The sequence below is a fragment of the Lutra lutra genome, chromosome 1, assembly GCF_902655055.1.
Source record: "Lutra lutra chromosome 1, mLutLut1.2, whole genome shotgun sequence".
Classification (NCBI taxonomy): Eukaryota; Metazoa; Chordata; class Mammalia; order Carnivora; family Mustelidae; genus Lutra; species Lutra lutra.
This window is the reverse complement of record NC_062278.1, coordinates 113161902-113175879: the sequence shown is the minus strand read 5'-3', so window position 1 is coordinate 113175879 and position 13978 is coordinate 113161902. Positions and strand designations below refer to the sequence as shown.

General features: G+C 38.5%; 1 protein-coding gene across 10 annotated transcripts in view; it reads right to left on the bottom strand.

Moving 5' to 3' along the window:
- Positions 1 to 13978, bottom strand: part of TP63 (tumor protein p63) — a 235317-nt gene that overhangs the window by 92669 nt on the left and 128670 nt on the right. Inside the window, exon 1 of one of the 10 annotated variants that reach the window (XM_047732864.1) lies at positions 8903 to 9077. The exons of the other annotated variants lie outside the window; for them this stretch is intronic. Coding sequence (XP_047588820.1) covers positions 8903 to 8944 — 42 coding nt within the window. The 5' untranslated portion in view covers positions 8945 to 9077. Of the gene's footprint in view, positions 1 to 8902; positions 9078 to 13978 lie in introns of those variants that run through there. 10 annotated transcript variants of the gene reach the window in all.

Below are 13978 nucleotides of genomic sequence, written 5' to 3'. Positions count from 1 at the left end.
AAAAAAAAAAAAAGGGAGAGAGAGAGACTGAGAAGGACTTGTAAGATGTCAAGGAAAACCATGCCATTCTCCACATACAGGCGGAGACAGGCTTGTACAATGTACACAATCACTTTGCTTTTTGCACAGGTCAGATACAGAGTCATTTCTGTAAAAGTACATACAATACGCCATGCTTTTATCTGAAGATGCCCCTTCATGGAACAGCAACAGACACGTGCCTTCGTCACCTCCAGGGACACCATTTGGTAGTCCTGGAGAGGATGCAGAGAAATACCACACACCACCCGCCCACCAAGGGTCTTCAGTCTAGAACTGGGGAGAAGGGATCTTATCCACTGGGAGAAAAATGAGGGATAAAGAGAGAAGTGCAAAAGAGTTCAGAAGAAGGAGGGGTTATTCTGAAGGTGTGTGTGTGTTGGGGGGGAGAGCGGAGACATTTTTTAAGAGTGAAGTAGCCTCCCACAGGGCCTTAAAAACTGGAAACAATTTGACCTGAAGATAAATATCTGGGGGTTGGCGTTGGAGGATAGAAAGAAGCCAGGAAAAGTACCTTCTCGGGAAACTTACTATTGTGATTTTCAGCCTTTCAAGCACTTTGGGACTGGCTATTAAAATCATTTCCCACCCTAAGGCTTATTATGGGCTTTGGACTTCACCCAGTGTCACCATTTCTCTCTGTGTCTGTCTGTGGAGTCCTCAACCTTAGTCTGGTGACAGTCTCACACAGTCTATTTAAAAGTAATCAAGCCATTCCCAAAACATCTAATGTTGCCCGTTGAGAGGGTAATGGTTTTCCTTTTAATTCTGATTCCATCAATGGAGTGACACTAATCCAGACTGATTTGAGTAAACAGAGCATATTCTCCATTGTCTCTGTGATCTGAGAAAGAATAAACTTGAGAAAGCTCACTGCCTAGATTGGAAATGGCCCCTTTGGGTGTTTTTGTGCAGGCTTGAAAGGAAAAAGAAAACGCCTGTACAGAGTTCTTTCCAAGGCAAGCTGAGTTTGGGGGTGGTAATTCTCATCAGGGTATTATACTAAACTGCACCTATTAGTGGCTTTAGCACCAATAAGAAAGTAGAACTATTTCTTTTGTAGTGTTTCCAGAAGAGCTGACGAGAGTGTTTCATAAATTTCCGCCTCTGGCAACACACCACAGCTTGACTCAAAATTCCCTCTTTCAGCTTTTATAGGAAATCTTTTTTTTTTTTTTCTTTTAAACCATTGAAGAAACACAGACAAGATGCAACTCAGATCACAGGTTCTTTTTTTGTTTTTTTTGTTTTTTTTTTTAAGAAATTTTATTTATTTATTTGACAGAGATCTCAAGCAGGCAGAGAGAGAGGAGGAAGCAGGCTCCTTGCTGAGCAGAGAGCCCGATGCGGGGCTCGATCCCAGGACCCCGAGATCATGACCTGAGCCGAAGGCAGAGGCTTTAACTCACTGAGACACCCAGGCGCCCCCAGATCACAGGTTTTGCATGAGATATCAATTTACACTCTTCCTGCATCCACTAACATTCCAAAAATGTTTTATTGTTGCCAGATATTCCCTCACCTAGAACCAACGTGTGCTTTACCTTAGCACTAGTTACTGAATTAAATTGACAGGTAAATATTGCCTGGTGAAGCCGTCTTGCCTTCTACACGACAGCCTGATTTTACTTTGTCTTTGAAAAACAAACTTAGGCAAGGTGTATCTACTTAGTCATCAAATAAGAAATAAATTTAGAAATGAGAACGTAAGTTTTTTTTTTGGTTGTTGTTTTTTTTTTGGTTGGTGTTTTTTTTTGTTTTTTTGTTTTTCAGAAATAGGATAGGTGTGCTATATTATCAGACCAAGTCAGAAGATCGAATATGAGAAAATATAAAGTACTGTTTCCGAAAAGACTTTACAGGCATTTCATTTAACTACTTAGTTTTGCAAAGAAGGTTGCAAGCAATGTGGTAGTTTCTGGAATGTCACTGTTTCCCCGAATGTCTGCACAACATCGAAAGCAGGACAATCCCTTTTCAATATTGGATATTTTCAAAATCCACTTGATGTTAGTGGAGGGTTAGGTTTTAAGGAGGAGACAGGAATGAGATACAAGCTTGGACTTCCCCATATTTAACAGAAAGGCCAATTCTCCTTCCTGTCTGCCTCTTGACATTTAAATCAAGTCACTGAATTACCTCCCCCAAGAACCTACCCTTCCTTACCTACCCTTCTATTATCGCCTTAATTGCCCACATTTTCTTCCTGGGTGAAATGGAAGTAATGAAGGAGGGTATGGAAGGAAAGGAAATTAATATGGGGGGAAGACATGTCTTCCCTCCATATTTCCGTTCAAGTCTTAAATGCAGATGTGTATCCTTGTACAAAATAAATTGAAAAATTTATGGCAAAGACTTTTTTCATTTGAGAGATCAAAATCTTGATTTCTTGACTGTTGTTTTTTGCTTAAATGGGGGGTGGAGGGGCAGGTGTTTGTTGTTTAAATGGGACATTCATATTTGGTTCTGGTCCATTATTTCTCAATTGGAATTCTTATCTTCAACAAATATCATACTTGGTATATTCTCTCACATTTAGCTCCAGGATTACTATTGGCATTTAGAGCAGTGACCAGAGAAACGTTTTTCTCATCCTGATTCTAAGATGACTATTTAATAAAGTTAATCATAATTAGATTTTAAAAATCAGTCTGGATTTTTGTTCTTAGCTTTGATAATTTAAAAATGTGATTACTGAGTCTATATAAGGGTAAGATACCTTATCTATCTCTGTAGAAGTCTAAGGAAAGGCAACAGGGAACCCTCAATGTCACCCAGCCCCATCATTTGGGCTAATTTTGCTCCTTACTTGCAGGATGACACTTGTCATGCCTATGGCATATAGACAGAGTTTTGAATCTCAAATTCTGAACATTGTCCATGCTCTCAAAATATGCATAGGTTCAAGTTCTTAGTAAGATAGACGTCCCCACCATATTTTGTTGCTGTTTCTGTAACAGCTTTCCATTTTAACATACATACTAAATACAGATCTGTGTTTAAATCAACATTCTCTTTCCAAGTCAATATATCATGCTCTTTCATCTGGTCCTGTGCAGTTTTCCTGTCTACCCAGAATGACCTTTCTTCCCTACCTTGGCTAAAATCTGGTCCTCGGATGACGTGACATGTTACTTTCGTCATGCACAGTTTGAACCCATTTCACTGTCTTTGAGTGCCTTTAGATTCTCCCACCACATTCTGTTTCCTCCTGCAGTTATTTGTAATACCTTACATGTGCCCTAGAGTTGTGAATTCTCAGACGTGAATTCTGTTGTGAATTCTCAGTTGTGAATTCTGCAGACCAGTGGCTGCAACTTATTCACTTCTGCTTTCCTTACAGTGTCTAGCCCTGTGACTACTTAATGAGCTCTTTCTAAATGTTGGGTTGTAAAGAAATGCTTCTTTCCTGGGGGAAATAATCTAAATGGCTTGGGGGTGGGATATCAAAACTGCTGTATCTATTTACAACAAAATTTATACTGTTTTTCCATTTTGGAGTGGGGTTTGGGAAAACAATGAAATAAGGATGCCTTTATTAGTGGGGTAACCATATACTTTGTCTTCTAAGTGGAACCCTTTTGAAAGTGAAAGTGGTTCTATTCATGATTACATTCAAATAGCAGGCATATATTAGGAAAAACCAAAACCAATGGTTTCCAATTTATCCATGGAGACCATAGCTATTAAAGATAGCAACACACAAAGAATGCATAAGTTGTATAAGACTTTAGACACAATCTGCTTCTACCCTTCCAAAGGTTCCAGAGAAGTGGTGAATATTCCTGCAAAACAGATAGCCAATACGCAACATGGAGGAATGCATTTTTATACTGCTAGGTGGTCTAGAGCAAAGCCATTTATTCTTCCCAAATGTGCCCCAACACAGCTCCCATTATACCACCACTCTGTTCAAAATCCTCCCATGGTTTATCACTGCCACAATATTAAATGTCACACGGCCCTCCATGAGCCACTCTGACACCTCTAACTTTATTTCCTAATTTTTTCATGCTTTCGATTCCATCCGGACTCTTTGACATTGCTGAGTACACCAGCATTCACCCCGACTCTGTGGCTCTCCTGATGCCTGTTTCTTCACCCACAATCCTCCTTCCCTCTCATATTTCAAGGACTTAGGAAGTTCTTCTACCTGACCTTCCAAGTACAGCTACCTTCTACTCATACATACAGACTTTCTTGATCCTTCTGTTTCGAGGCACTCTCTTTCTCTTTGATCCTTTATATTGTCTTGCTCACACTTCTCATGTGACAATGAGGATCTGCCCTGACTATAACTGCATGTGTCCATTTCCTCTATGAACTGTAAACTTCTTGGTGTAACAACTGTTTCTTACTCACTTCATATCCTACGCAGCATCTTTTATATAACGGATGCTCAGTAAACACTGATTTGAAAAGAGTAAGTCGTTCCTCTAACCTAAGTTTCTCCCCCATTTAATACTAGTATTTATGACTATTGACAACGTTCAACTTAATGAAAAGGCACCAGTGAAAATTATAAAATGTTGAGAGAGGTAGCACATTAATAAACTCCATTTTACTATTTTCTTATGCCTCCCAATTGTGTTCTTAAGGGATTAGGAATTAAATTTATAGCTTCACTCTTGGATCTACTGTTCTACCTTGACACTTGAATCCATTTTCTTCCAGAACCCAAATCCATTGCTCTACTCTATGTTCTGCATTGGTGACTCAGTCTAGCAAATTGGCGCTGAAAAATAATGTTCTACCAGTCATCTGACTTTTGTTCTTAATCATACATTCAAAAGAAAATTCTGAGTCCATTGGCCTTGAAACACTTTCATCTTCAAAATAAGACTTTTATGGGAATAAATTATTTTTCACAGAGGTATCTTTTGGTATTTATGTTCACCCTTCCTTATTTATTGGCATAAACTAATTAAAAGAATAAATTAGGTTATTCAATGAGGGGGAGTTTACTTTCAAAATATTGCTATGAAGGGAGGACTTTTACTTATACTCCTCTATCCCACAAGCTCGGGTCTCACCCAAAGTAATCATATGCACCTCAGAGAAAGTTCAGGAACATCTGTGGCAACATATTTCTCATCTGTTTGTCCCATATCCTTCCTATAAATCTAAAATCTCCTAACCTCAGACTTATACTCCCTTAATAGGAAGAATACAGAATCCAAATTCCATACACACTCCTTGTCTAAGAAAATTTTAGTAACTTTGCACTCAGAAGATGCATGTGGAATGATGAAAAGGCAACCAATATTTTTTTGGTTGCCATAGCTGACTAGACATTCATTCATATTTCTTAGTGTACGCTACATACCACCGTTGAGGATCACTGCTCTTCTAAAAAACAAAACAAACGAAACATGCTTTTTCCTTATCTAGGTAAAGGATAAGTGATTTATTATCACCACCCATTTTTCCAATAGTAGCAAAAGAAAGTATGATCTTTGATCTGAGATCTAAGATCTCTTTCTCCCAGTCCCCTCTGGGCTTGAGGGCAACCAATTGTCAAAGAAGCAATTCCGTCGAAGACCGTAGTGCGGAGTGAGGTGCACAGCCTGGCTGACAGCTAAGTTAAATCAGCAGGTTCTGCTTCTTCCCCACGCTGCTTTCACCTATGGTGCTAAATATTGCAGAAGCGCAGCATGGGAAAGCTTGAGACAAGGCGTTTATTAACTATTAAGAGAAAGATCAGTCCCATGGGAAAAATGTCTTCTTTCAGGATAGGAAAGACTGTTTCCCTTGACCATGCAGGCCCACAGGTCAGTTAAACGGCAAGATCCTCAACTCCAAGATCTTGTACTGCCACCTACAAATTACTCTTCTTGCTCTCAAGTAGGCTGGCACATCAGTTCTTTACGTAAACTTTTGGGGGGCATAAACTGGGTATTACAACAGCGCATTCCAGGATGCATTCTATCTCTCTTGATATGAAAGAGAAAAGGGTTACATTAAGTAAACGGGACTGACTTCTGCACCTATGGCTCTCTTGACTACAGAAAGAGATCATTAACCTTGATTTGTAAAATGAGGTGTCTCAGTATATGAGCCTTGAAGTCCCGTTCAGTTCTAGAATACAGGAATCCACTCACCAAAGTACCTTTCCATCATCATGCAGAAACCCAGATAGAGGTTTTAAATAAAAATGTCCTAAATGTCTAAGGAGGATTTGAGAGTCTCTGAGTGTCTACCTCCACCCCGTCTCCCACATGCATGTGCATGCACAGATACACATGCACACAGAGCCCAGGTTTTTGGCAAGAAAGTTGAACTAAAGCTTAATCTGTGAAGAACTTCCCTTCTTTTGGGTCCCTCTCTCAAAGTCTGAGACTAGTCCCAGAGGCCGTGTCATTCCAAGCCTGGCACACTGGAATGGTGCCTGCTTGAGGCCTCTCTCCATTGTCACCCAAGGGGGGTTCCTTCAGCCGCACCTGGTACATCCTGCCCATGTTCTCTGTCCTTCCGGACCTCTTCCTGTTCACTAACAGCTTCCCCAAATCCAACTCTGCTTGAAGGGAAAGAATTGGGAATGTGGGGAACAGGGATTAGAGAAGGATCAGTGTTCTTCTATCGTTTTTGAGTTGACCCGAAAAAGTTACTAACAAATTAAATTTTAAAATTATCTGAAGTCAGGGATCGGGTTATAGTTTCAAAGTCATTTTTACTCTCACAGGGAGTTACATACTTATTTATTCTTAATCTGTCCATTTTTTTTGACAATTTTTGTGTGATAATAGATCACCATTTCTGTATGATGATTCCTAATGAACATTATCTCAAGATGAATCCTAAAACGTTAACAACTTTTGCATTAAATTTCCAGATTCTCCAGGCCATGCAGTTCCAGACATTTTATATAGTCAGATATAGAACTACACTTTTACAGAGGACTAGATATTAAAACGTTGATTCTATACAGCAAAGAGAGCCATTCTTAAGCAACGGGATGAAAATGAAGCTATAAAAACTATGCATAAAACACAGATTAATGGAATGATATAAAATTCACCATGGTAATATATAAAAAAGATGCAGGAAGGTAGAGAAATTCAGCCATATTTTTTCATAGATATCCTCTTCTACACATTAGCAGCATGCCAAGAGAAAACAGACAATCTGAGCACCTAAGTATACACATTTACGTAAAGTTCTGAAAACTACAAAGCCATGAAAAGGTATTTTCTCTCATGGTAAGAGCGCTATACGCTCACATATGACATGATTCTTCTGCCTCCATAAAAGGCAAGAATTCCTACCAGTTATCTTCTAAGCAAAACACTTATTCAGTTTTTCCCCTCATGAGAAATAACAATTACTTTCCACTTTGCATCAACTTCCTACTTTTCTTATAGATATTTCTAAACCACCTTTCCTTTCTACCCCTTCCCACTTAGACATGAAGTCAGATCCCAGCCTGCTTATAAGTATAGGTGGGAAATAGCTCATGGACAAACACAAAGTCCGGTATGATATGATTGATAGACCATGTCGCTAGTGATTAAAACTAACCAACATGGGATCACATAGAAACGAGATCATCTTTAAAGTCACCTCCATTTTTTTTTTTTTTTAACCATTTGGTAACATTTTAAGCTAACTTGCCATATTAACGCAGAACAAGAAACTCAAGTTTCTCCACTGAGGACAAGCATGCCTGCTTGAATGTTTTAAAGGAAAACAGGCACTTCCTTTTCCTTCTGTAGATAACTCGATATTTCCCCTGCTCTATTTACACAGTTCAGGTGTCTAGACAATAGCGTGGTCAATATGACAGCGCGGGCCCTGCTTTGTTGCCTTTCACGCGACTCTTCCTTTCGCCGTGTGCACCTGAGTCCCATGCACTTTGTTTTGATTTTTAAGGAGCTCAGTTTGAGCACTCCACTCAACTTTTCCAAGCATTCGCCTGCAAGCATTTTCATCCGAAACACTGAACTCACGCTCACCACCCGCACCCGCCTTCCCCCGCCAACCCCCGATCTGATTTGTGTCAACACAGCTGCCCTATTCTGAGGAATGTAAACTAATATTGTTGTTAGACCTCCCTCAACCTTAGGAAACTTCCTCAAAGCCTTGCAGTCTCTTCAGGAGTTTTGTTTCCGTATCCCTTTGCTCAGTGATTTAAGTCCCTGAGACAAATTTGAGGAGAGATCAGAGAGGCAAACCAATTCCTTACCTAAAATCCTATATGCTATGATACACACTGCCATGTACACATATAAAAATATTTAATAACGCGTCACCCCCAAATAACTTTGTCATTATACAGTGAAAGTCTTAAGTCAATCACCAGACAATAGGGACATTAGTAAAGTCCCTGAGGATTTAGATGGGTCTCTGGATTGATAGAATTCAAAACGAAGATGGTTTAAAAAAAAAAAAAATCTCACCTGGATTATTTTGAAAAAGCTTCATTTGCTTTTAGGATGAAGTCTGGAGATAGAACTGAGAACTTAACTGAGTTAAGACACAGCCAACTAATTTGTCTTACTGGTACGTGAATACCCAACAGGAGTCATTTCCATGTATCTAGCAGAATGTGAGCTGCTCTCTCAGTCTGTTCTTACAAAAAGTGATTTTACAAACTCCTGAATATTGGGTTTCTTCAAATACATAACGTCACCCAGAAATTTTTCTTCTCCCTTTTCTCCTATTATTTCATCTCCTACTTAAAGGAAAAAAAAAAAAAATCTTACAGTCACCACAGAAAACATGAACCAAGAAAAGGAGATTCCTATACACAATTTGCAAAAACATTACATTGGGTGACCAAGAACCACAAATATGTAAACTTTTATTTAAAAAAAAAAAATGAAAAAACATCTCTAAATGGAGTGCTAAAATCTAAAATCCTTACCTCACTAAATTGAGTCTGGGCATTGTTTTCCAGGTACAACATGTTAGCAGTAAGATTGATCAATGCCGCTGTCCTCTCTTCTGGCTCCAGGATTTTGCCAACCCCCCCCACCCCCTCTGAGACCCTGACAACAGGAATCTACTAAGAAGATAACAGAACTCAAGTCCCTCTCTCTCTTTCTCTCTCTGTACATAATTTTAGGTTCCCTAATATATACCCAACTATAGGCATGAGGGGCGGGACTCTTCTCTTTACCTGTCCAATCCATCAACTTCCACCTGGAGTCCTCCACTCCAATGGAGTGAGGCCTCTCCCATCTCATTAAGTAGTTAGAATTCCTTATCACCAATCTTTAAAAGAAAAAGAAAGAAAGAAAAAAAAAAAAAAAAGGAGAGAGACTGGTAAAACTTTCCCTTGCCTCTTTCATAAGAAAGTGCTCTCTCCTAAAAACAAAACAAAATCTCCCCAAACAAACCTCTGAGCGTCCCACCACCAGGACATAGAGAAGGCTTTTCAGAAGGTTATTTTACACTTTGCAACTGAAAAGTAAAACTTCAGGGAGAGCTTTTGGAAGCCCCCCCCCACCTTTTTTTTTAAACTAGATGTGGAATTTAAGAATGACTACATAAAGTTAGTAATTTCTAACTAAATCCTAAATACTGAAACCCATTTCTAAATATTCAAATCTATGGTTATATTTTCTCAATATAAATATTAAAATCCACTGCTGGATAGCTGAAAAATTTTCAACTTATTCTCCACAGAGAAATGCCAGTGGTTAAACACAAACTTAGGCCAACATCAGCCACTTGATTTTTCAGAACATAGTCAATGAACAATTTAAGCCACTGGTCCCGTTACCTTGCAAAAACAAACAAATATCCATATTATGTACAGGAAATAGAAATTCTGGGAAAAGTGCCCATTTTTTTTTAAGCCTTAAAAAAAAAAAAAGCACTGCTTCTTTCTATCATTCTTTCTTGGGACATGGAATCAATACAATAGCTTATCTATTTGAATATTTTCTCTACTTTATTATATCTGGTTTTCATTAATACCCAAAGGCATTATCTTTTTCTGTAAACAGTTAATAAATTATAAATAGAAAGAATAAATCTTAAAGTGTGAGAAACCAATTGCCTTTTGCCTTAAGAATATATTTACATAAACATAGAAGAACATTATTGTAGAATCTGGCCTTGGTTACCATAATTTAGTGAAGATGAAATGCACCCTCATGGTTATGGTTTGATTCACTAAAACTCTCTTGTTACTGCTGAGTATTCTATATAATTCAGTTAGAGCTCTATCAAAATATCACTCCCCAGCCCCACTTGGAAGGCCGAGTCCCTTTTACCTGCCTGAAAGGTACAACTGGCTGAGACGGCTAGAAGTGGATGCTTAGATTTTTTTCCTAAAACTTAAAAGATAAGAAGATTAGAAGAAAATCAGAAGCCAGGCTAGGCTGGTATATAAACTTTAGAAATTAGCTTGGCAAATATATTCATGACCTTAGATTTGCCCCATTTTTACTTTTATTTTTGTATCCATTAAATGCATGTGCATAAAGGATAATGTGATTATTGGCTTATTTATTTTAAAGTCCCTGAGTCACTGGTAAGAATGTGTTTTGTTTTTTTTTTTTGCAAAAATTTTCAATATCATTTGAATATCAAGTGTCCAAGAATATGACAATGCTCTGTAACACTACAAATTTATATCAGACATAATGTGCATTTTTTCTCTGAAATATTAACCAAATGAGCTCTGGGTACAAAGTGCAGTATAATTATTTATATCACGTATTTAAATTCTATACCCACTGACAGCTTTCAGGTCAACAGGGAAGAACAGATTGTTGCTTCCTTAATCCGCGCTCTATTCCAGTGGTTCAAAAACTTGGGTGACCCTGAGAATCGTCCAGGGTGCTTCTTAAAAACAGATGTGTGGACCCGGTCCCAGCTGTATTTGGTGCAGCCCATGAGGCAGTTCCGAATGAATCAGGCTCGGGAATCAGTGCTGTCAAGTAAATGTCATTAGGACAACCGCCCAGAAAGTCACTATTAGATCATTTTTTTATAATACTGGGGTAGCATAACTTTTTGAACCCTAAGTGTAGGGTTCACATACTCAAATGTTGATAATGTTCCATCAAAATGTAAACACATTTCATCTTTTACAAAGTCAAAATATCTCCAGTGGGACGTGATGGTCTAAAATGCCAAAATCTTTCTATTGACGAGCTCAGCCTTCAGCACAATCAGATCTGAGGATGATGGTCTATGTCTAACATAGCTACTAAGATTCTGGACAAAATCTATGACACATGTCTGTCCTATCTATCTATCTGCCACTGCTATTTGGGTCCTTTGGGTAGCTGAAGGCTAAGAGTACAGGACTGGGGGTTACAGGAGTAACTAGGAAATAACAGGCTGTAATCCCATCTCTGCCTTTAGTTAGCTCTGTGCCTCTGGGGCAGGTCACTGCACCACTCTGGATTCAAGTTCCTCATTTGTGAAATGAGAGGCAGAACTAAGTGATTTCTAAAGACGATTACAAGGCTAAGAGTCTGTCCAGAATCCATGGAAGCAGGTTGGAAGATTTTTTTTTTTTTTGCATTCTTCTCATTTCACTTGGGTATTTATATAGCAATCTGCTCATCTCCAAACTGTACAGTTAGAGCCATCAAGTTGTACAGATACCAAGATGCTTAAATGACTTAAAGAAAAAGGTACAGTATATTGTGACGGGGGGGGGGGGGATCTGTGATTTTTGCTTTTAGTATCCTCATGATAAAAAAAAGAGCTAGTAGTTACCAGTTCATTTAAATTCAAACACATTGCCATGTGTGAGTTAACTAAAGTGCCTCTGATAAGGTTTCATTTCAGAATTGGTATATAAATACCAAGTATTAACTTTAGCAGGAGGTTAAGAGAAGCCATGATTCTCTACTCCCCACGCAATAATGCTTATCCTGGGATCTCAAAGTTCTAGTAATGTGCATTAATTTTCCTAATGACTTAGTGATGTATGTAAGTATTATTACCCCATTTTGCAGATAAATAAACAAACTCAAAGATTTGAAGTGGGTTTCCCAAGTCCTCAGGAGTTGGAACAACCCTATTAACAGCTTACAACTTTCCATTCTCAGCCCCTTCTAACAGATTCCTCAAAGCTTTGTGGCCTCATAATGAGAGGTCTCTGCTACCCCTTCATGAAAATACCGCTGTTGTAAACCCAGTGCACTGGGAAGGGAAGCCATCCATGATGTGGGGTCACCGTGTCTGATGTCCAGAAATAATACTGCTAACATTTTATTGGCTATCCTCCTGAACAGTTATTCCTGTAGGAGATCTTTATATTTTATAGATAATAACCCTTTATTATAACTGGAAGTATTTCTCTGCTGTGTGCATGTGTGTGCCTGGTCTTTCAAATGTATATATGGTTTTACGGGTTGCTTTCTGGTGTAGAAGAATCCTAATTTTTCTATAGTCAAATTTATCATTTTTCTCTTATGACTTATTATTTTTCTTTTTTCTTTAAAGATTTTACTTATTTATTTGTCAGAGAGAGTGAGCAAGAGCTAGAGAGTACAAGTAGGGGGAGCGGCAGGCAGAGGGAGAAGCAGGCTCTTCACTGAGCAAGGAGCCCAATGTGGGACTCGATTCCAGGACCCTGGGACCATGACCTGAACTGAAGGAAGATTCTTAACTGACCGAGTCACCCAGGCATCCTGACTTATACTTTTCAAGATAGTTTGAAAGACCTGACCCAGCCCAACATTATAAAATTCTTCATCCATACTATCATCTCATATTATTATGGCTTTTAACATTTTTTGACATGGAAATCTTTTAACTCTTTGGAATTTTTATTGGTATGCGAAACAAATGAAGATCCACTCCCTCCCAAGGATGCATTCCTCACGTTTACCATTTTTTCCATTTTTTTCTCTCTGATTTGACATGTTATCTTTATAATATACTAAATATCAATGGTTCCATTTTATATCTCTATGTAAAAAAGTTAAGCAAGTGTATAAATCCTTGGCATGCATAAAACATTTACTTGAACTTCTTAATCCATGTGTGTGAAGTTAGGTAGGGAATAACATGGTACCTACAACATTCTAAAAAGTTAAAAAAAAAAAAATGGAAGCAATTTTGTGTTCTTGGATTTTTGCCTGCCCCAATGGTTGGAAGTAGGTACAGAGGATGGGGAAATGTTTAGGTTTCAAGAGGCTGCAGATTGGAGATCAGTGTTTCTGTGTGTTCTCTCATGAAGACCTCAGTTCTATTGAATTGAGAGAAAAGAGAAGTTAAAGAGGCATAGGTAAATTTGTCCAAGATTAGGTAGACATTTATTGAAGTAAACAAAAATTGGTGACTTGTTTTTAATAGCAGCAGTTGAGACTCCAAGAAAGAATACATACCTGATTCTAAACATATCAAACTTTTTATGATTTAACCACAGGTCTACCTGAATGAAGTAGAAAAATGAATATCCAGTGATGTTCCTACTGTCCCTCCTCCCCATGAGAGTCCCGCTCCCTATCGCTTTATCTTTCCTAAGGAACAACTCTGACCGTGTCATTTGTCAGGATTAGCCTCCATGCCAAGGAAACAAAACCAGCTATAGCTGACCCTTGAACATGGGTTTAACTACACAGTTCCGCTTACTTGCAGATTTTTTTTTAGAACATACTACAGTAAATGTTCTTTCTCTTCCTTATGATTTTCTTAATGACATTTTATGTTCTCTAGCATACTGTTTTATAAGAATATACAAAATACATGTTAAACGACTGTTATATTACCAGAAAGACTTCCAAATAACAGAAAGATAGGAGTAGTTAAGTTTTGGGGAAGTCAAAGTTACATGCAGATTTTCAGCTGTGGAGGGGTCAGTGCTCCCAATCCTCATCCTGTTCAAGGGTCCACTGTACTTTCACAGACACTTAGGGCCTTTCACAGTCTGATTCCAAGCTATGCTCTCAAGCACACTTTCCACATATCCCTTTCTGCTTGCCACATGCTGACCCTAGCTGATCACCCATGCCTCTCTGCTCAGTCT